The 24,550-nt window shown below is 42.7% G+C and overlaps 2 protein-coding genes across 3 annotated transcripts in view; both read right to left on the reverse strand.

Moving 5' to 3' along the window:
• Window positions 1-24,550, reverse strand: part of PDZD2 (PDZ domain containing 2) — a 260,003-nt gene that overhangs the window by 46,934 nt on the left and 188,519 nt on the right. For both annotated transcript variants that reach the window (XM_061129279.1, XM_061129281.1), the window contains exon 6: window positions 7,771-7,882. In XM_061129279.1, coding sequence (XP_060985262.1) covers window positions 7,771-7,882 — 112 coding nt within the window. The remainder of the gene's footprint in view (window positions 1-7,770; window positions 7,883-24,550) is intronic.
• LOC133046449 (FACT complex subunit SPT16-like) lies at window positions 15,039-18,542 on the reverse strand. Its single transcript, XM_061129278.1, has one exon. It carries the CDS (start codon window positions 18,454-18,456, stop codon window positions 15,313-15,315), a length of 3,144 nt encoding a protein of 1,047 aa, XP_060985261.1. The 5' UTR covers window positions 18,457-18,542; the 3' UTR covers window positions 15,039-15,312.

The raw sequence follows: 24,550 nt of genomic DNA on the forward strand, positions 1-24,550 counted from the left end.
GCACAAATCACTAAGTGTACATACCATTCCATGACATTTAGCAAAATAAACCTGTCAATAAACAACATCCAGACATAGAATATCACCAGGTCTCCAAACCCCCTTTTGTGCCACTAAACACTGCTCACCAAGGGTAGCCATTATCCCGACTTCTAACATCATAGATTGTTGTTGTTTCGTTGCTAAGTCATGTCCGACTCTTGGCTACCCCATGAACTATAGCCCACCAGGCTCCTCTGTCTATGGGATTTCCCAGGCAAGAATACTGCAGTGGGTTGCCATTTCCTTCCCCAGGGGATCTTTCTGACCCAGGGATCAAACCTGCGTCTCCTGCTTGGCAGGTGGATTCTTCACCACTGAGCCACCTGGGATGTCCAACATCACAGATTATTTTTGTCTATTTGATATAAATGAACACATACAACATGTTAGTTTTGAATCTGGCTCCTTATTCTCAGTATCTGTGAAATTCCATCAGGTTGTTGCATGCCAATAGACTGTTCACCCTATTTTTGCACACTATTTCATCATATAAACATACCACGATTTATCTATCCATTCTATTGCTAATGGACATTTGATTTTTTTCCAGTTTCAGACCTAAAATAAGGGTCAGGAAACATCTTTCTGTAAAGGCCAGATAGTAAATGTTTTAGGGTCTATCAGTCACAAATGGTCTCAGCATACATTCTTTGACTTTTTCTAGATGCACTAAAAATGCAGAAAGCATTTCTATCTGTGGGCCATACTAATACAGTTGCGGGTGGTAGTCTGCTGACCCTGATCTAGAATATAGTGTTAGACATTATGTGCATGTTGTACCTGTTGGATCTATCTAGAATGAGAGTGGCTGGGTTACAGGCATGCGTTCCCTTTCACCAAGCGGGATCATCAGGGTGCATTACAGCTTGTTATACTTCCTAGTGCCAGTCTTTCTAATTTTAGCCACTCTGCTGCAGTGGATAATAATAGTATTTCACTGTGGTTTTTCATTTACGTTTCACTAAGGACTAATGGAGATCAAACTAAAGGAGATGAAACCAGTCAATCCTAAAAGAATTCAGTCCTAAATACTCATTAGAAGGACTGATGTTGAAGCTGAAGCTCCAATACTTTGGCCACCTGATGTGAAGAGCCAGCTCATTAGGAGAGACACTGATGCTGGGAAATATTGAAGGCAGGAGGAGAAGGGGACGACAGAAGATTAGATGGTTGGATGGCAGCACTGACTCAATGGACATGAGTTTGAGCAAGCTCTGGGAGATGGTGATGGACAGGGAAGTCCGGTGTGCTGAAGTCTTTGGGGTCATAAAGAGTTGGACATGACTGAGCAACAGAACAACAAAGGACTAATGAGATTGAGCTTCTTTTCAAATATTCATTGACTGTTTTTCTTTTTTAAGATTGTAAACAGGCTGTTCGAGTCTTTTGCTCTTTTTTCCCTTATTCCTTTTTCAATTGGGCTACTAGAAAATTTTACATTTTTTTCCTCTGCTCATTCTTTTGTTGGGTTTTTCTCTGTTCATTTACAGGAATTTTATTTTTTATTATTAATATATTTTGGATATTAGTCCTTTGTGGAATCTATGTATTACAAATATCTTTTCCATGTCTGTGACTTTCATTCTTTCAGTGGTATTTTTTCTGATAAACAAAAGTCCATAATTTTAATGTAGAACAACATATAATATTTTCCCTTTACGTTTGGCACACGTGTATCTTTTTTAAGGGGCTTTCTTGGTAGCTCAGCTGGTAAAGAATCCACCTGCAATGCAGGAGACTCTAGTTCGATCAGTGGATTGGGAACACCCCCTGGAGAAGGGAACAGCTACCCACTTCAGTATTCTGGCCTGGAGAATTCCAGGGACTGTATAGTCCATGGGGTCAGAAAGAGTCAAACACGACTGAGCAACTGTCACATCTTGTTTAAGAAATCATTATAGTAATGATTGCTAAAGACATCTTTATCATACATAGTTTAGTCACTAAGTCGTGCCCATCTCTTTGTGACCCTGTGGACTGCAACACACCAGGTTTCCCTGTCCTTCACTATCTCTTGGGAGTTTGCTCAAATTTATGTCCACTGAGTCACTGGCTGAGTCATGACTATCTAACCATCTCATCCTCTGCTGCCCTTTTCTCCTTTTGCTTTCAATCTTTCCTAACACCAGGGTCTTTTCCAGTGAGTTGGCTCTTCACATCAGGTGGCCAAAGTGCTTCCAATGAATACTGTGGGTTGATTTCCTTTACGATTAACTCGTTTGATCTCCTTGCATTCCAAAGGACTCTCAAGAGTCTTTTCCAACACAACAGTTCAAAAGCATCAATTCTTTGGCACTCAAACCTTCTTTATGGTCCAACTCTCATATCCATGGATGACTACTAGAAAAACCATAGCTTTGACTAGACAGACCTTTGTCAGCAAAGTGATGTCTTTGCTTTTTAATACGCTGTCTAGATTTGTCAAAGCTTTCCTTCTAGGGAGCAAGTATCTTTTAATTTTATGGCTGCAGTCACCTTCAGCAGCGATTCTGGAGCCCAAGAGAATAAATAAAATCTGTTAACTGCTTCTACTTTTTCCCCATCTATTTGCCATGAAGTGATGGGATGGGATGCTATGATTTTTGTTTTTTGAATGTTGAGTTTTAAGCCAGCTTTTCTACTCTCTTCTTTCACCCTCACAAGGGAATCTTTAGTTCCTCTTCACTTTCTACTATTAGAGTGGTATCATATGCATATTTGAGGTTGTTGATATTTCTCCTGGCAATCTTGACTCAAGCTTGTGATTCATCCAGCCTGGTATTTCACATGATGTACTCTGCACAGGAGTTAAATAAGCAGGATGACAATATACAGGCTTGATGTACTCCTTTCCCAATTTGGAACCAGTCAGTTGTTCCATGTCTGGTTCTAACTGTTGCTTCTTGATCCTGCACACAGGTGTCTCAGGAGGCAGGTATGTTGATCTGGTATTCCCATCTCTTTGAGAATTCTTCACAGTTTGTTGTGATCCACACAGTCAAAGGCTTTTGCATAGTCAGTGAAGCAGAAGTTTATATTATGTACTATTTTAAAATAGGATAGTTTAAGGGACTTTACCTAAAAATTTTTATTTATTTTAAATTGAAGTATATTTTTATGTATGATATAAATTATACATGTATCATACAGTGTTTAACAATCATTAGAGATTATATTCCATTCATAGTTATTATAAAATATAGGTTATATCCCCTGTATTATCCAATATATCCTACATATAAAGCTATGTAGTTTACTTTGTACATAATAGCTTGTACCTCTTAATCCCCTACTCCCCCTCTCCTCTCCCTTCATCCTTCTCCCCAGTGGTAATCACTAGCTTGTTCTCTATATCTGTGAGTCTGCTTCTTTGTTTGCTATATTCACTGGTTTGTTGTATTTTTTAGCTTCTACATATAAGTGGTATCATACAGCACTACCTTTGTCTGTCTGACTGCTTTTACTCAGCTTAATACCCTCCAAGTCCCTCCATGCTGCTGCAAATGGCATCCTTTCACACCTTTTTTATGGTGGAGTAATATTCCACACACACACACACAAACACACCACATCTTCCTTATCCATTCAGCTGTTGATGAACATTCTAGTTGCTCCCATATTTTGCAACTGTAAGTAATGTTGTTGTGAACACTGGGGTGCATGTATCTTTTTGAATTAGTGTATTTAGTGTTTGTTTTTTTTTTTTTTTTGGATACATATACCCAGAAGTGGAACTGGTGGGTCATATGGTAGTTCTATTTTTAATTTTTTGAGAAACAGCCATCCTATTTTCCATTGTGGCTATGTCAGTTGACATTCCTACCAACAGTGTATGAGAGTTTAAAGTCTTTAATCTTAAATGATGGATCGATTATACTGAATGTAGTTACAATCACATTACAATGTTTACATTATGCACCATATATATGTGTATATTCATGTATATGTATGTATATAACTATATGTACATATAGATTCTTTGAAATACCAAATTCTTCTATTTAATATCTCAGTTGATGACTTAAAATTTTAATTTATTTAAAATTTCTCAGGAAGTTTTTCATGGAATAAAATAAGATGATTCTGTACTCTTTTAAAAATAATATATTGATGAGTTTTTAACAATGATGAAAAAAGTTAGAATGGTGCTGATACAGTTATATTATAATGGACATCACTAAAGGCCTGGTTTTTCAAAAGCTACATATTAACTTTGTGATACATATTTCAGGTTTTCAAACATCTGAAATTCCTTTGCAATCAAAAGAAAAATTTTCATTTAAAAAGATTACAGACCTAAGGCATTAACATGGATAAATCAAAAAATACCGAAGTTAAAAGGGAACCCTACTGGCAAAAAGGGAGGTATGAAGTAAAGAAAACTCTGGTTAGAATATCAGGAAAAATGTTCCATGAAATCACTTCAGTCATTTTGGAGCCAGACGGGCCAAAATCTTAGTGGAAATGGTTGGAACCTCTTTAGAGAACCTCCTTAATAATTCATGACTTAATAACTCATGGCCAGATTAATCTATTTTGGCATGCTTACTCATACGAACAAGATTTATTAGAAGAAAATTCCTTTTGAGCTGACAGGGAAGCACTTGCCATCAACAGAAGAGAAACCACATACGGTAGTGTCTGTAGATAATATACTGATATGTGAATACCAGAGTGACTCGCTTACGAAAATATGAAATAAATATCCAAGCTTACAGGACCCAGAAATTAGGAAGTGAGCACATTAAAATCTCCTGTATTCAAATGTCTTTAGACTGAACATATTTCAAAGCACTGAATGAAGAACCAATTCCTTAAGCCTCTTTAACATGCCTCCAAATTACTTTTCCAGTCTTATCTCCCACTACCTTGCTTGGTGAATTCATTGCTCAAGCCTGTGAATTCTCAGAGGGGAGCATTTGTCCTCCACCCACATCCGTCCCCAAACTGGGGAGCATATAAATATCACTTAAGTTTCCCCCAAGTTTGCCTGCACCATCACCTCCCATGCCAAGAATCTCCTCTCCCCCAATCTTTCTGCTGGACTGAATCATGGTTGTGGCTGGATTATTGTATCTTTCAGACAGCTGAGGCAGAAAAACAGTTGCCAAAAACTTCTCTAACCCATTTTTCCACCCCCATTGTCCCAAAATATTTCTCATGCATTTTGTCCCAAGTCTAGACCCTGGTTTTCCTCCTCTTATGTTCTGCCCAGTCCTGCCAGTGTACTGGCTTTCCTTCATCCTGCCCACTCTGGATGCCTCCCCCGGGCACCACAACTCAGAGAGACCTCAGTCTTCACAACTTTCGTGCATACTTCATCATGACCTGCAACTTGAGAATCTTCCTGTCTGAACCCATTCAAGCATCTTCCCCCCTTGAGAGTGGAATGAGAACAATGATGTGAAAATGACAACGAGGAATGCGATATTAACCATAAGAGTGATGACAGAGGCAGACACCACGTGGTGAGGGCCTATCGCAGCCACATTTTGGAACAGCAGTGCCATATGCGTTCTCTCTACTGGATCTCTCAACAAGGCCAACTTAGAAGGCACTCACATTGATGTGCACAATACATGTACATTACAACCCTCATCTTATTGGTGAAAAAGTTGAGACCCAGAGAAACCACCTGTTCCAGGTCACACAGCCAGTAATGGCAGAGCTGGGAACTGAATACAGCCTTTCCTGACTTCGTACACGTGCTCCTTCTACTATATTTCCTTGTCATGGCCTTGTGGAAAACACAGGAAGAGAAGGCGGCATGCATCTGTGGCAAACAATAGCCAGTTCTGGATTTAGTACTCAGTTGAATGTCCTGCATAGTTTAAATCAATAGTACGAACGTGGAAAGTCAAGGATCTGAAAGGTCATCAGCTAGGATCCCCTCCCCACATCATAAACCCCCAGTCTGGGGAATAGAATTCTCTCTATGACCCTCAGGAAGCTGAGGGGTGGTGGGAAGAACTCTTGAGGGCAGACTGAATGAGCGACCTTTGGGATCCCCTTAATTTCTCTGGTTACATCCATAAAATGAGGAATGTGACTACACTGGTTTCAAAGGTCACTGTATTTTCCTAGAACTCTTGTGAGCCTTCCCCGGGAACTGTTTATAAGGTGCTGAACAGACAGCTGACCTCAAGACCTCCTCCCCTGCCCAAACACACAGGATTTAAATGTATTCCTCTCAGTCGATCCTCGGGGCTGAAGGGGAGCTGGTCGTTTTCTCCCTGTGAGGACCATCAGCCTGACCTTTCTCTTTGGTCTTATTAACCTCTGGTCATTACACTTTTTGTTACAAACCCATGCCCTAATAGTCATATATGACACTACCTAATTATTCTGAGTTATAAATAGAAAGCAACTCATTTTGTTACTCAGGTTTTCTTGTTTTTAAATGGATGTATATTATCCTAAATCTACCACCTTACCTGAGAAGAATAGAGGGGGAGGCAATGTGGGCTGGAGAGGCTCTTGGTTGGCAGTCATAGACACCACCCTACCCCTCCACTGATGTGGGCAGCAGAAAGATGAAATTGACCTATTGGGGGGATGGTAACACACCAGGCTTTGTGCAAGGTGCCTTTATGTGTGCTTTTGTTTTGTTCCTATCTGTTCAACCTTTTCAAGTCGGGACTATCTTCTCCCGTGTTAGGTGAGAGAGGAAGTTTACGGAGGTTCAACAACCAGCCTGAGGTCACAAGGTAACTTAAGAGCTGATGGGTAAACTTGATTCCACCAAGCTTCCAAACTCTTGCTTTTCCTGTTAGACCGGATGCCCTTCACAGGTGGGTAGCCAAGGGGCAGTTTCACCATCAGACCAGCAGACACAGTGCTGAGGGCCCAAGCCAATCTTAGGGGCCCACAAAAATGTTTTAATTTCTTTAAAATTCAGGAGGAAAAAAAAAAAAATGAACATAACAGTAACTAATAGATGATAATGAATCGAGCTTGTACCTTTATATCAATCCATCCACAAAATATAATTTTTTTTCTCTCTTGTTTTGTAGAAAAAGTTTGTCGAGGTGAAAGTGCCTCAGACATTGTCATAAGAGTCACAATGTGTCCACACACAGTCTCTGACTTTCTTTCTCAGGGCCTAGGCCAGCTGCTAGGAAGATGTGCCCAGGAAACATCAGATCTCTTTGTTACAAAAGCTACAACTAAGTCCCACTGGCCCCTCCATTTAATTGAGATGCACATTTGATACTTAAAAAAAAAAACAAAAAAACCCCAGTTCTTTGCGCCAGGTTCTGGTGGGCCAGTGGTTTGGGGAATAGGTATGTTTGCTGGAAAGATAGGCCATCAGGAATATTCCACAGAGAAAGGGTCGCCTGAAGTAAATGAACCAAACACAACAGGAAATTTACATTTAAGCAGAGACAAAGAGAGATGTTGACATTCCCTTCATTATGACTCAAATGAAAATACTCATGTGGGCAGCCAGGCTGAAGGCAGTTATGCCTGGGGCATGCACCATCAAAAACAAAACAATTTGGAAGTTTTATGGAAAAAAGATGGTTAGATAGCATCACCGCCTCAATGGACAAGAATTTGAGCAAACTCCAGGAGATGGTGGAGGACAGAGGAGCCTGGCGGGCTACAGTCCATGGGGCTGCAAAGACTCAGACACGATTTAGTGACTGAACAAAAACAAAAGAAAAAAAGGCTCATCATGCTAATAACCTTATCTTCCCACTCCTGAGGCAGGGAGCTCCCAATCAGGCAGGCAAAGAGTCCACTTACCTGACAGGCGACTCTTGAGCTTCATCTTACTGCTGCCCTGTTTAGGACTTTCCAAGTTCCCCTTGGATTCCTCGGGGCCGCATGCATCGTGGGGCTCCTCTGTTCCAGGCATCTGAAATGCAGAGAGCACAGAGTTGACGAGAGAGGCCAGCCCACGTTCACTTATGCCATTTCCTCCAAGATCTTTACCTCAAGGCTCAAGGAGCATCAGTACAGGTGTCACATGAGAAAAAAAGTTCATGGGATCAAAGCACAGCCCTTCAGATAATCTGGAACCACAAAGCCTCATGCTGACAAGACAAGTTCCTCCTCAGCATGAATCTCACTACACAGGATAGAACCAGTTCAGTTCAGTCGCTCAGCCATGTCTGATTCTTTGTAGCCCCATGGACTGCAGCACACCAGGCTTTCCTGTCCATCACCACCTCCCGTAGCTTGCTCAAACTCATGTCTATTGAGCCAGTGATGCCATCCAACTATCTCATCCTCTGTTGTCCCCTTCTCCTCCCGCCTTTAATCTTTCCCAGCATCAGGGTCCTTTCTAAAGAGTCAGCTCTTCGCATCAGGTGGCCAAAGTACTGGATTTTCAGCTTCAGCCTCAGTCCTTCCAATGAATATTCAGGACTGATTTCCTTTAGGATGGACTGGTTGGATCTCCTTGCAGTCCAAGGGACTCTCAAGAGTCTTCTCCAACACCACAATTCAAAAGCATCAGTTCTTCAGTGCTCAGCCTTCTTTATGGTCCAACTCTCACATCCATACACGACTACTGGAAAAACCATAGCTTTGACTAGACGGACCTTTGTTGGCAAGGTTTCAAACTGGAAAGGGCCCCTGGGGTCATGCTGTTTCTTGAGAAGGAACATGAGTTTGAACGGACTCAGGGAGATAGCGAAGGACAGGGAAGCCTGGGGCACTGCACTCTATGGGGTCACAAAGAGTCAAACATGACTTAACGACTGAACAACAACAGGTCAACGGGATATTCCATGTGCCATATTCCTGTGAGAAACAAATGACAACCTCAAAGTGCTGTGGCTTCTGCTAAGCCCCACCAAGACTTCATACCAAAAGGACCTGCTTTTCTGTCTATAAAACCTTCCATTTCTTACAGAGGTTCTTTCTACTTTCTAGACGGGATGCTGCCTGATAAAAGAATTGCTGAATAAAGCCAATTAGATCTTCAAATTTACTCAGTTGAGTTTTTTTTTAAACACTCCTTAGTACTGATTAAATACCTTCCAGAATCAAGCAGCACTTAGGATACACAGAAATCCCATCATAATCAGCCCACGTCTGTAAACTGTAAATCCACATTACCAGACACCCAGAGGTGAAGAAGAAAGGATGACATTAAGACCCCTTAGCCATCCATCTGAGAAAAGCCCAACAAGCTATGAAATGCTATGCTTATTAGAGACGAAAAGGAGAGTTGAGAGTGTTTACAAAAACATCTGGAGGGTAAATTTACATGTACAAAACTTAGGAGACACACCAAACAAATGAGCCTTGTCATTTGAAATTGTATTTTCCTTTGAGGTTCTGGAGGAAAAAAGTCAAATTAATTAAAAGAGATAAGATTTACACTATGTATTTTAAAAAGAAATAGATGATATCCTTTACCACTCAGCAGTCATTGGAAAGCCATGTAATTATAATGTTAAAAAAAAAAAAAACCCTGAATTTTAACAGGTAATAAAAAACATACAGAGTATATAAAATTCAGTTTATGAAAATATATAAAGTAAGCAGTAAGAGTAATCTCCCAGGTAATCCCCATTTTACAAGGCAACTGTTTATATCTAAATCTAACCTGTTATATTAAAAATTTGGACGGTTCCCTCCTCCCCCACAAGTTCAAGTATCTTTTGGGATTAGAAAGGAGAAAAGAAAGGTTCTGAGAAATGAGGAGATGTAGGCAAATTGAGGAAGAGGCGCTGGGAAAAGAAATTAATCTTGATACATGAAACAAAGATAAATTTGGTGAATGCCTATTACAGTGTCAGAGACTGGCAGGTCTCCAGGTTTAAATTATGAAGTCAAGGCAGGAATGGAGTCCTGAGGGTGAGTTTAGAGAGTCTCTAGAGGGACACCTTTCCTAACACCAAATTGGGACATTAATTCCCACACAGTGAAGAAGCCGCCTTGTGGAGACATGCCAGGGTCTGGGGTGGGGGGGTGGGGGTGTTGCGGCGGTGGGGTAGAGGAGACATGCAAATAGGAATAATCCAGAGAGAAGCCTCAGGGCCTCTCCTTTGCCTGGCCTAAGAACTTTATGTAAACAATCTGTCTGCAGACTGTTAACAGCAATTACTGGAGAGAGAGTAAAATTCCTGGTTCATCCTGGTTATACCACGTGACCTAGGCTCCCAGCGATAGGTACTCCACAGTCTGCTGGGCATCACCTCTGGTGCCCATTACACGGGCGGCTTACGACATAGCAGCCAAGAGTCAGACCACCAGAAAGGCCGACGGAGAGGCTCACGCCGAGAGAGGAAAACAATCCCAGCCTACAGTTCCTAGACCCACGGGGTTTCCTCCTTCCATCCTCCCCTCCAGTCTTCTGGCACGGCCCCAGGTGTGCACACAGTCAGAGACATTCTGGAGACGACAGATGCACTCCCAGAAGGAAAGCAGCCTGCTCGAGGCGTCCCAGCTCCTTACAGACAGGGCTGCACAGTCACTTACTCTCCGGATTTCCAGCTTCATGTACTACCAGGCTACTTCCCGCCTCCAACTAGAGATGCTTTTCCGTTAAGTTAGGACTCTGAGTGATCAATATTGTATCATATAATTCATTCACCTCAGTTTTTTTTTTTCCATTTAATTTTCACAGCAGACGTGCCTCAAGGTAAATAATATTATCTCCATTTGACAGCTGAGATCTGAGACCCCTCCAAAGGAACACCCTTTTGTTTACAACATATACTTGGGATCTGGGCTTCCTTGGTGACTCTGTGGTAAGTAATCTGCCTGCCAATGCAGGAGACATGGGTTCGATCTCTGGGTCAGGAAAATCCCCTGGAGAAGGAAATGGCAACCCACACTAGTATTCTTGCCTGGGAAATCTCATGGACAGAGAAGCCTGGTGGGCTACAGTTCACGGTGTCAAAAAAGAGTCAGATACAACTTAGTGACTAAACAACAACAAAACTTGGACTCCAGGACAGATTACATGTGAAGAGTGTACAAAAAGAGTGGAGTGGAGTTTTATAAGAGCTTTTTTTAACATGCAGAATCTGAAGTCTTTATGATGCAAACATGCATGATGTAAACTCTTCTTGATTTCTAGAATCTGAGGAAGGTGGTTTAGCAGAAGGAACCACAGCCTTAAGAAACAGTATTTCTTTTTTTCAATCCTGAAATGCACCAAAGAATGAAATGAGATTTGGTTTCTATGATCTATAAAATATCAAAAGACTGTACTAGAGAAGTCTTACACTTAAGATGGTATGTTACATAATTACCAAAAGCCTACAGCTAAAAGTGAAAATCAATTAGGATGGACCCAGAGATATCTCAAAAGGTGGCAAAGGGCACTGTGATGAGCTCAAGGGAGAAGTGAAATCTTATGTCAGAACGCCCTGACTGTGTAAGAAAAATGTTCTGAATTTAAATGGAACCATTTCCTCTAACCATTTTCAGTAACAAAAAACTGGTCTGCCATAGTTTTAGGAGGCATGTAACTCAATGAACAGGAAGTAGGTTTCTTAGATACATTAGTTCCAGATTATCTTAGGAAGTAGCAACATACATAGTGCAGTTTGGCTACAGTGAGCTTCTCTCCAGTCTTATGACTATTGTCTGAAAATGTCCACACTCTAACGTTTGCTGTACTCTTTTTTTTTTTCCTTAGACACACAGAACAAATCAAACTGTTCTGGAAATGATGTCATCTTAGTTGTTCTAAAATAAAATGTGCAAAAAGTTCTCCTGGAAGGCCTGTGATTCAGAGAAACAGTTGATATAATCTATTATTCATCAGCCATTTCTAATTCATGTGTCATATAACAATGCCATTATATTAATGGAATGTAGTATAATTTGCCAATTTCCAGGTTACAGCCTCTCTGTTGGCACAGTTTCCCACACCTATAATCTATGAGATTCTATCTCAATGAAGAAGAATCTTTAGTGCCTGGTTTTAAAAGCAAGATGATAGGGCAGCATGTTTAAGAAACCAGTTGCCTGGGCTTATGTCTTGGTTGCACCAGTTAGCAGCAATCTAGGTACATTAATCAACCTCTTTGAGTTCTAATGCTGTCATTTGAAAAACAGGACTTGATGTAAGAGTTAAATGATACTAGGTTTCTGACTGGAGAAGGAAACGGCAACCCATTCCAGTATTCTTGCCTGGAGAATCCCATGGTCAGAGCAGCCTGGTGGACTACAGTCCATGGGGTCCCAAAGAGTTGGACACGACTGAAACAATTGAGCTTGCATGCATGCAGGCTTCTGATTAAAGATGGTAGATTTCCCTCATAAAGCCACACTAAAATGGTGATGAAGATTTTTTTTTAAAATGAAAGATATAATCCCACAAAGACAAAGAGAATAGAAGACAACCGTAACACAATTCTAGAAACCAGTACGCTAATGTATGGTCATAGAACCAATCTGAGAAACTGGAGCTAGAGAAAGCCCCAAAACAGCTCAGTTTGTACACAGACCATTCACGAAGGTTCAGGAGACAGATGAGCTCTGGAAGTGGAAACGAAGGCAAGGCTGAAGCTTTGGTGTAAGAAACATCCCAAAGAGTTGGAAGTGATAACACAGGTTAAGAGTGGCTCTGATTTTGAGGGTGAGTCCCAGGGGTCTAGACAAACTTTAGAGAATTCATAAAAGCCCAGGTTATGGAAGTGGAATAGAATATGGGCCTCTCTAATTCACCACTGCCCTGGTCCAAACAAAACCAACTTGCAAAGGAGGCACAGGACTAAGCTAGAATCTCCCCATTCCTCTCAGCTCCCAGGCTTACTCCAGAGATGCAGAAGGAAGGCTCCCAGCTACACCCAAGTAGCCCATCCCCCAAAGAATGTGGGAGAGTTCTTATCATCAGGCTGCTCTCTGTTCAGAATATTTGTTGTTATTCAGTCGTTCAGTCCTGTCCAACTCTTTGTGACCCCATGGGCAGCAGCTCACCAGGCTTCCCTGTCCTTCACTACCTCCTGGAGTTTGCTCAAAGTCATGTCCATTGAGTTGGTGATGATATCTAACCATCTCATCCTCTGTCTCCCCTTCTCCTGCCCTCAATCTCTCCCAGCATCAGGGTCTTTTCTAATGAGTCGTCTCTCTACATCACATGGCCAAAGTACTGGAGCTTCAGCTTCAGCATTCAGAATATAGGTATTTTAATCAGCAATTGTATAAACGTCTGTTCTACTCTCCATATGAGTTACAGGCACAGGAAATGTTTATAAAGTATAAGGAAGTTTACGTGTACTATAGGTAGTGACATGTATCATGCACATATTAGGAAAGCGCTGATGTTGCAGACAGTTCTTTGATTCTGTAAAGTAGCAGTGATAGTATTTATTTTTAAGGGGTTAAAATTACCTCGTTAATTATCTCACAGAGTTACTATGAGGATTAAATAAGAATTTGCTTGAGGGTACTAGTAGAATACCTAATTGTCTATCATAGGGGTATAGTGAAAGTTTAGTTGAAATAAACAAACAAACAAAACCAACCCTCAAGCTTTCTCCCCACCAGATGTCAGGATGCTTCTGGCTTTGATGATTATATTGACAGGTGAGTGCTGCGATTCATGGGGTCGCAAAGAGTCAGACACGACTGAGCGACTGAACTGAACTGAACCTGTTAGTGGTAACCACCTACCAACGCAGGAGACATAAGAGATGAGGATTTGATCCCTGGGTTGGGAAGATCCCCTGGAGAAGAAAATGGCCACCCACTGCAGTATTCTCGCCTGGAAAATCCCACGGACAGAGGAGCCTGGCTGGCTATAGTCCATAGCATTGCAAAGAGTCGAACACAAATGAAGCGACTGAGCACGCATACAGCAAGATTGTACCACTAGAGTGCAGAGAGACACATTTCAACTTCATACCTACAGAAAGGTAGGGATTTCCCTGGTGGTCCAGTGGTTAAGACTCTGAGCTGCCAATGCAGAGGGTATGGGTTTGATCCCTGGTCAGGGAACTAAGACCCCATAGGCCATGTGGTATGACCAAAAAGTGAAAAAAGAAAAGAAAGATAGCAGATTTAATTAATGAATAAAACAAAACAAATGAGCACCGAAAGAGAACATGCCACCTTACTCATCTCAAGATGAAAGAAAATTTCCACAAGGTGACTGCAAACCTAACAGTTGAGAAGGCAGTTTTATTTTTTATTTTTTTATTTTTTAAAAAACCACAGTTTATTTATCTTTTAGTTTTTCCAAAATTGAAAATATCAAGTCCTACTGCTAAGGAGAAAATAAACAAACAAATGAACAAAATCCGAGACCCCTCCCCCCTCTTCTCTTAAAGTCACAGAACACAGAAGGAACTGCAGTGGGACAGGTGGATGCAGAGAACCAGGAGGGAGAGGATGGCAAGATAAACTCCCCCAATACTTAAAAAGCTGTTCAACAGAAACTGTGATAAATACAGGACAATGCAAGACAAGTAAAAACAAGGAGCAGCAGTGACGAGAGGCTGTGTTGTAGATGTGGCCTCCCTTCCTCTTCTCTTTTCTCATCAGGGTATTCTAGGCCCAAGGCATGACTTGCCCCTTCCAGATCTAAATGTTGACTCCTTTGAGCCTCCTTCTAGATTTCACTAGAAGCAGTACATGAGGCACAGCCATTCTTTCCTCATACATCAGAAAAGAAACAATGGTAATTTTGCTTCCACCATTGTACCATGTGTGAATTTGTAAGGAAGATGACACCGAGCCAGGGAGTATCACTGCTTCTTATGTCTTCCAAGGCAGCAGAAATACCTCAGAATCTACCCGAGGCAAGAAAGCAGGAAAACTCAGACGGAGATACCAGCCCGATCAGCCTATCTCACGTTGTATCACTTACACCATTAGCAAATTCCAAGAACCTTTTCTTGAGTACTGCAAAGATGTATCTTAAAGAGATGTGAGGAAGGTCATGGCAGGAGGGTAGGATGGAGGACTGAATCTGCTGGTCAAGAGCCATGGTACAGGCAGGCAAAGATCACCGTGTACCAATGTCTTGGAAATATAGCTTTGAGACATCAAAGAATAAGATGTCAGAAGCCAACAATGTCCTGGCAGAAGGTGACAGGAAGAGAGAGGAATGAAACGGTATTTATTAACAGCGGAAGCCTCTGCCCATCTTCAAGAACACCTCCTCCCTTGCCATCTGGATGGGGCCATTGGCACGTGTCCTGGTGGGCCTGGAATTCCCCGAGTAGCTTGGTCCACACAAATGGCCCCCTAAACCCATACACAAATGGCAAAACTTCAAAAGAAAAAAAAAAAAAGGAAAAATACAGTTTCTATGTCATGTAAAATTTTCAGGGATTGGCTGTAGGAAGAATGGAGCTGAGGGCCAAAGTTCTGAAATTACTTCCTCTTTTTCTTGGGAGGCGCAGAGCTGTGTCTGGAACCTCGGTTAGAGCCTCGGCCTGAACTGTGCACAGATGCCTTCCTCTTCCGGCTCATACTTCGACTCTGTTCTTCTTCTTCCTCATAGCGGCTTTCACGGTCGGCTTTTCGGGCTTCTTCCTCCAGTTCGTCCCAATCCTTTCCACTCTCTTCTTCACTGCCCAATGATTCCTTGGAATAATCTGATTCTTCAGCTTCTGATGAATAATCTTCATCACTGTCCTCCTCCTCTTCTTCATAGTCTTCCTCTGAAGGATTAAAAGTCTCATCTTCGATTTCAGACTCGGAATCCCCTTCCTCAGCATCACTCCCCTCACCCTCAGGTTCCAGGAAAGACCAGCCACCTTGTTCAAAGAAGCCCTCAGGGTCATCAACAATGGTCTTCATAATTTTAGTCCAGTTGAGGGACTGTACGCCTTCTGTGTATTTTAGGTCACAGGAATTTAACCATTCCTTGATGGGGTCAAGAGAGGCAACAGGAATCGCATTGATCATTGTCACTTTCTTGCTGTAGTCCTTGTAGACGATCACCATGTCAAAGTTCTTCAGGTGAAACTGGACTCGCTCAAAGTGAATCAGCTCCACTTCATCCAACGTCACCACAAAAGGTGGCCATTCTGTAGCATTTACCAGCGCACTACTAGTAGGCTGAAGGAGGCAGGTACTCCTATAGGGAGCACCATTAAATCCCAAGTCCCTAAAAGGCACTTCAAATTCCAGTTCCTCCTTTGTTAGAGCCTCTACTTTTTCAATGAAATTTTTAAAGGCTGTTTTCAGTTTGTGCCTCATTTCTCTTTCCATCTGCTCAGCATAGAGGTCATCTCGGTCATGCATATGCTGATGTTTCCCCAAGTCTGTGGTGATCTCCCCGACTTCTGTGTAGAACTGCACATCTGTGTGCCGCTTCTTCCCAAACATGATGGCATTCTTGAGGTGAAAGTGCAAGACAATAATCATTTCCCCATCACATGGCTGGAACAAAGCATGCTTGATGTTATTGTACAAAATATCCACTTTGTCTCCTCGGACAGACGTGAAGCGAAAACCATTGACATGGGCCTCCAGTGAGCCTTGCATCCTCTTTTGGGCAATGTTTGGGCGAATGTACAGATCTTTCAGTTTGGGATTACTCCGGTTTAGATTGATCACCAGTGAATCTTGTTTCACAATGCCCTCCTTCTCTTTCTCTTCCGCTTCTCGAGTCTTATAACGCTTCTGCACTTCTTTTATAATTCGGAAAGCATTCTGAAGGTTCAAGGCTGGAACTGTCTGTTCTCCAGGTGCCTTCATATTTGAAGCTCGGTATGTAATTTCCTTGACAAAAGTGGCTTCTGGGTTGGGAAAGATGTTGCCCTCATTCCTGCCCAGAGCACTGCCTGGGCAATAGAAGTTGATTCGCAAGTAAGTATAATCTCCTTCCACAGACATACTTATATTCTTGATTGTGGCAATGTGAAAAGGTGTCGCAATGCCAAACACAGGCATTATTACAGTCTCGTATTTTTTATCAATATAGATCTTCATTTCCCGAATGTGTGGTTCCTTAGGCATCAAAGATGGGTTTTTATAGGACACATTAGATTTACGAGCTTTCTGAATCTGCTGTTCCCCTTTTTGTTCAGTTAATCGCCTCTTTGCTTCCTCATTGAGTTGAGCTGCCAGTTCTTTTTGATGGGCTCTTCGCTTCTCTTCTGCAGTCATCTCATTTCGTGTTCTTTCCGTAAGTAAAGCTGCTCTGGAACCTCTTCCCAACAGGTCCTCAGCTTCATCTTTCTCCTCTTCCTCTTCTTCCTCATCTTCATTCTTTAGAAAAATCCCTACGTTCTTCACTTTCTTCTTCACAGAAGTGAGAACGGTAGCTGGGCCATCCTCATCCACAAGCACTGTGTCTCCAATGAACAGGGCATAGGTTTTCTCTTCTGGTTTCTTCCCTTCCTTGTTAGTCAAATCTGAGAATCCCAAATTGATGCTGAAAACCATCCCTTTCTTTAGTTTGTACTGATTTTTACTATTAATTACTAAAGAACCTTCACGGAATTCAATGCCCATTCCAAACCCTAGGTTTTTGGTAATTTTGTTCAGCAGCTCTGGCTTCTGCTTTTTAACCACATCCATGACAGCATTATATACATCACATATCTTCACACCATGTCTTAGTTCCTTTAGCAGCTCCTCTTGCAGCTGAAGCAAAAAGTTGTAATTTTCTTGAACCTCCTGAGAAGGATCAACCATCAAAGTGCGAACAAGGTTTGAGCAGTAAGATTTGAAGCGAATACCCATGGCACAGGTAATGGCCCCAAAATGCATATGATTCTTGTCACTCACTACACTGAACTTGAGGTTATAGTTGCCACCACTCTGAATGATAGGAGGGTAACACATTTCCACAGTAGAAGGGTCTGCCCCAGCTAGGTATTTTTTCTCTTCTATGGCCTTTTCCACAGACTCAGCCAGTTTGCTGTGTCGAACTTTCTCATCTGCATCAACTATTTCCATGACTCTTTCCTTGAAGAATTTGTTGAAGACCTCAGAGGTGATGCTAGCTGCTTTTTTCATTAGATTGAGCTCTCCATCCTCCTTTACAGCAATGGGATAGGCCACAACTGCACTGATGTCTATTTTGTCAAAGCCCTCTTTGTTGAGGCAGTCATTCCAGCTCTTCATGAACTCTCCTGGAAATTTGTCTTTGCTGAACACTCCAATCTTCTTGCCATTCTTGCTTTCTTTAATGGCTTCAATCATTTTGTCAAAGCTGCCCTTGTTACTTTCATTCTTTTCTCGTACGAGTAGTGTGATGGCAGGGGCTCCGTTAGCATTCTCATTGCCCTTAGTGTTGGCAATCTGTTTCAAGAACTCCACTTTTTTCTTGCTGGCCATAAAGATGATTTTGTCATCACAGAATACCATGATAGTATCAGTTAGTTCATAACCAAAGAGCCATGTCTGTAAGGCAGTTGATTTGGCATAAACAATTTCTTCATCAACACCCACTGATACAACAATGGCATCAACATTGGCATACTCATCTTCTCCTTTCCTCCAATTGCCGTACAGTCTCTTCACTCGTCGATAATAAGCGTCTTTGTCGAGAGTTACAGCCATAGCCACAGACGCCGCTTCTCCTCGGGTTCCGAGAATCACGCGAGGTCCCGGCTCCGCCACCCTCTCTCGGCCCCGGAATCCCGCACTCTCCCCGAGAAGGCAGTTTTAAAGGCATGTGCCTGGAGCACTTAGTTTTAAAAAAATCAGGTTTGCAAAGGATACCATGGAGGATTTGAAAACACACTCTGGTCTTATAATCAGAATAGGAGCAGTGGAAGAGAGAATAGAGAGTACATAATGATTAACTAAAGGCAGAGATCTTAGTGACAGACGGGACAGAGGGAAGGGAGAGGAGACTGCGAAGTCAAGGGCAGCAGATGAATAAGGAAAAGAGACATGCCAGCTCCTGACTGCTAGGCTGCAAGTGGGCATCACAAGAGTGAGAGACACTGGTACTTTCTAGTGTAGAGGGGGTGTCTGGGACCTAGGAAACCCAACCAAGGGAGGGAGGCAAAACCACAGAGAACAGGATGCAGCGACTCCCTTTGGGGATCCCAGGCCTGGAAAACAATGAGAGATGTGATTTATGACCTGCAGATGAAGCGCTTGAACAAGACAACTTGGAATAGCTATTCCAAGAGAGATCAGAAGAATGTCTGGACAGATTCAAAGGTGAGGGGTGAAGAAGCCCAGGAAGAGTTAAAAAAAAAAATCCCTCAGTAAATTTTACAGGGACAAAGATTTTTTTTTTGACCCCGACAACAGTGGCCTGGAAAATAAATGAAATCAGGACAATAACCAAGCAAACAGGCATGTCAAAGGGGAGGCGGGCAGGATGGTAGTAAGCCAGAACTTGACGTTGGTCATTTCCTGGGTGGAATTAACCACCTCAGAGGTGGTGGTGGTCAGGATGTACTAGAACAATGCATACTTTAGTCAACGGGAGCCTCACTGATTCCAACACTTTTACAATGATGGGCCGCATACGACAGAACCTACAATAGTATTTTAGAAAAAATCCAAGTCAGAAAGCAACGGAGAGGTTAAAAAGGCACACAGATTCAGCAAGCAGGGCCATGAAAGAAGAAAGGAGTCTTTGATAGAAAAAAGAAAGGTTAAACAGAAACTTAAGTGAGTCTTTCCCAAAGGAAGGGAATGTGAACCACTGGAGGCAAATCCAATTACTGCCTGGCCCCCAAACAGAGTAGAAGGCAGTGTTGCGCGATCCCTGGAATATTCAAAACCTGAGGAAACACAGATCTCAAGAAGCAGGTGGCAGAGGTATTAGCCTTTACCAGCTCATGAGGACAGAAGCCTCACGATTGCTGATAGCAGGGCTGGTTCATGCATCTGCAGAGGGAGTTTTTCCAGCTGAGTAAGTTGGAGAGGAGAGACACACCTCCTGCAGGCTAAGCACTTTGATGCCAAGAGGTAGTGGAGATGGAAAAGGGAGCCCAGGACTGAAAATACTGGCTCCTGAGAACTGGGAGCTCTGCCAGAGACCCAGTTCACACACCCAATGCACTGGGAGACCTACGCATTCATCTTAAGGTCTAAATGCAGATCAAGAAGCTTTGGAATATAAAAGAAAGGCACTTTCAATAGGACCAGGTTGATTTTTCCCCACTCAGATTGAGAGGTAGATTCCTGCCTGTGGATTTAAGTTCATGGTCATAGACTCCAAACAGCTGCTATAGACTGACTGGCATCTTTTTAAGAAAAGCCAAGAATATTGAACTTGCTATTACTGAGTCTGTGCTATAGCCCTGGGAGACAGTTCTCCATGGTCTCTCCCATTTCCCTGTGGCTTGTGAACAGACTACCTGCCTCCTGAGAAATCTGTATGCAAGTCAGAACCGGTCATGGAAGTACAGACTGGTTCCAAATTGGAAAGGAGTACAATAAGGCTGTATGTTGTCACCCTGCTTATTTAACTTATATACAGAGTACATGATGTGAAATGCCAGGCTGAATGAAGCACAAACTGGAATCAAGATTGCCGGGAGAAATATCAATAACCTCAGATATGCAGATGACACCACCCTTATGGCAGAAAGTGGAGAAGAACTAAAGAGCCTCTTGATGAAAGGGAAAGAGGAGAGTGAAAAAGTTGGCTACAAACTTAACATTCAAAAAACGAAGATCATGGCATGCGGTCCCACCACTTCATGGCAAATAGATGGGGGAACAATGAAAACCATGACAGACTATTTTTTGGGGCTCCAAAATCACTGCAGATGGTGACTGCAGCCATGAAATTAAAAGACGCTTGCTCCTTGGAAGAAAAGCTATGATCAACCTAGACAGCATACTAAAAAGCAGAGACATTACTTTGCCAAGAAAGGTCTGTCTAGTCAAAGCTACGGTTTTTCCAGTAGTCATGTATGGACGTGAGAGTTAGACCATAAAGAAAGCTGAGCGCCAAATAATTGATGCTTTTGATCTGTGGTGTTGGAGAAGACTCTTGCAAGTCCCTTGAACTGCAAGGAGAGCAAACCAGTCAATCCTCAAGGAAATCAACCCTGAATATTCACTGGAAGAACTGATGCTAAAGCTCCAATACTTTGGCCACCTGATGCGAAGAACTGACTCAATGGAAAAGACCCTGATGCTGGGAAAGATTGAAGGCAGGAGGAGGGGACGATAGAGGATGAGACAGTCAGATGGCATCACCGACTCGATGGACATGAGTCTGAACAAGCTCTGGGGGTTGGTGGTGCACTGGAAAGCCTGGTGTGCTGCAGTCCATGGGGTCATGAAGAGTCGGATATGACTTAGCGAATGAACAACAACAATTGGTCCATTTACTCTTTGTTCATTTACATTTCATCAAAAAGTAAAGTACACAAGAGACATGCTGTTGAACAAATTCAACTTTCTTGGAGCTGACAGAGCCATATTTGTTCCAGTGGAAAACAGCCCAGTCTGCACATGCTGAACAGAACCATCTCTCTTCTCAGCACACAGCATGAAGAATTTCATTTTGGAGGTATTTCCAGGTAGTCCAGTGGTTAAGACTCCATGCTCCAATGCAGGAGACACGGGTTCAATCCCTGGATGGGGAACAAAGATCCCATATGCTGCTCCATATGGCAAAAAAAAAAAAAGACTCATTTTTATAAGGTGGAACAAAGTAAGAAATTGGAGTGATCAAAGGGAGTCATTAAGTACGTGGTTTTTTTTAACTCAAAAGGTCAAGTAAGTTTAAGTTTGGATGTTAATTATTTTAGATTTTAACAACTTTGGATTATGACTTGCAAGGGGTCTTAATTTACTGGTATTTTAATTATTTGAATATCATTATTATGTTGACATTTTATCTCATTGTAGAACCTTCTGAAAAGTGGCACTGGACGATGTGCCTATAAATCATTTTGGATGAGAAACAGCATCAAGATTGAGTTTTATCTTCTGGCAAATTTTAGTCTTTTGGAGGTGGGGGGCGAACCATCACTGCCCATGAGACAGGCCCCCTGGGTCCAAGTAAAAGTCTAGGACTTCAGAAATGTCCTGTAACTGCTGTCCAAAGCATTTACAAGGTCTCCTGAACACACTGTGACTAATACAATGCTTAACTTCTAAGTGTCATTTGTCTTTCTCAGCTAACTCTTGAAGCTTTACAAACATAGCATGCAAAGTATAGCTTTCATCTCCAACTATTTACATTGAGCAAGTACATCTGATTCCAGGGAAAACTGCAGAAAGAACTGGTTGCACCCAGTTCATGCCATGTTTTTACTGTCCCCAACACTTGGGGGCGGGGGGGGAAATCTGCAGATGTGACAGAAGACACCCAAGCTCCAAATCCCTGGGAAGCTGTGTTGGCTCATCCCCTGGGTCAGCATCTACAGACAGGGGATCGTGGTGATTTCTCTTTCATGCCTCAGTCACACTAAGCTTATTTTTAGGCTGCCAGAGAAAGCTCATTTTCCAAATCTCTGGGGCAGATGTTCGAGTGACCAAAGGAGAACCAGATGGCCATCAGAGAGGCCAGTGCTGGCAATGAATAACCATTCAGAAAAAAAGGAATCGGAACAACAATAAATCAGCCAAAAGGAGCAAGGAGCCTGCGAGTTGACTGCAGAAATTAAAACACAAGTCTCCCGCTTCACTAGGCTCGTTGCTTTCCAACAAAGAGACTAACTCAGGACTGAAGAGGAAAACAGTAAAACTGGAACATAGAGCTGCACCCCCACTCCCACCCCCATGCTCTGGTCTACACGGAGTGTCAGATGCAGCTGGGGGAGAAACAGCAGCTGATGTAAACCGAGGCGCTCAGGCTGGCTCCGCAAATGAAATAATATCGTCCTTGTTCTATCTGAGTCCATTTCCCATTTCCTTCCATTTATCATTCCCAAACAATGTGAACGGGCTTAACATGCTTCGTTGGTGAATACTTGGGTGACTCTCATGCATACAAATTAAGTTGATCTCGTGGTCCTTTTAGAAAGGTGGGGCAAAGAAATCACCCTTAAGGGCAGAGAAATGTAATCAGTCATTGGTCCTTCCCATGGTGGGCTTGTCTGTGTCACCTTCCCAAGGAGAGGACAGTGTCCTCCAGGGACTCTCAGTTCATCAAAAATAACAGGAGACGCAGATGCAAGAAGGAGGATCTGCATGTGTCCCTCCTTGGTATCAGTTTCAAATTGGGCAAGGTGGATCCAGACATTCTCTACAAAGCAGGGAGCCCTCACTCTCTCCATGTCCCCATGACCTACTGAGAATACTGGGGTCTGCAGCTCTTCTCTGGGTTTGTGGGCTGGCGAATGAGGGCAGACCCTTGGGTCATTTCTCAGCAGGAGCTGGCCTTGGACGCATCTCTGGGAGCAGCAGAATACTTTACGCTCAATTCCACAATGCTAAAACTGAGGCTGTGTGTGTGTATGTAGGGAAACCTCAAGACACACAAAAAGTAGATGGGGAAGAGCTATCAAAAAAGAAAGGTCTAAGAAGTAAACAGGAAGATTGGCAGGAAAGAAAATCAGAGATGAACTATCCGAAGTGCCCTAATGCGACTGCTGAGTCAAATCCAATTCAGCAGTAACAGTAAACACGCCGGAGTTCTCCAATGCCTTTTTTCTATGCAAACATTTTAGAGGAAGTCTTACATGATCCTATGGCTTATTGTCATAGAAAAAGGCTGTTTTAACTGGACATGCCTTTTAGGCAAGTTTTAGATAAACAGTAACTGGTCGTGTTGGCGACATTGTGGTGAGGTTTTGGTCTGCTGCCAAGTTCCAGGCAGTATCCTAAGGTCTTCTGCTGCCTCTTCCACTTCAATGGGAGCTGTACTCCAAGGTCCTTATTCTCCAGAAGTGGCACTGAATTTATGCTGATTCTATGGGGTATGTTTCTAAGGGCATGTATTTCTTAAAGAATGGGACTGGCAAGCTGAGACAGATTCTGTGGAGCCCGCATGCAGAGCAGCAACAGGAGACGCAGTCCTGAGCTCACATAGCATCTCCCACAGCTGGGGTCTGCGAGTTGCTGCCTGGGGGCCAGATCTGACCCCACACCTGTTTTTGTAAAGTTTTACTGGAACACAGTCATACCCATTAGTTCGCTTATTGCCTACTGTGGCTTTTGCACCATAAAGGCAGAGGTGAATGGCTGCAGTGGGAATGGTTTGGCCAGCAAAGCCTCAGATATTTATGATGTGGTTTTTACAACTGCTGACTGCTCATCTGTAGGAATAATTCATACCTTAGCCCTACCCACTGCCCCACTTTCATCCCTATCTGAAGTCATTGGGAACAAACTGGAGAATTTTTTGGAAACAACTTTATGAGTTGAAGGGAAAGTACTGACAAGCAAAAGCACTTTAAAGAAGCTGCTACTGGAGCCGAGGCTTACTGGCCTACCATGGTATTTCTTCTAAAACATCTTTGTCATCCAGGCTTTTATGGTTTTATCTTTAAATTTTGTTTTAGGACTTCCATGGTGGTTCAGTGGTTAAGAATCCGCCTGCCAATTCAGGGGACATATGTTCGATCCCTGGTCTGGGATGATTCCACATACTGCAGAACAACTAAGCTTGTGAGCTGCAACTACCGAAGCCTGTGTGCCCTAGAGCCTGTGTTCCGCAACAAGGGAAGCCACCACAATGGGAAGCCCATGTATCGTAACTAGAGAGTAGCCCCTGCTTGCCGAAACC

This window comes from Dama dama, chromosome 25, assembly GCF_033118175.1.
Source record: "Dama dama isolate Ldn47 chromosome 25, ASM3311817v1, whole genome shotgun sequence".
NCBI lineage: Eukaryota > Metazoa > Chordata > Mammalia > Artiodactyla > Cervidae > Dama > Dama dama.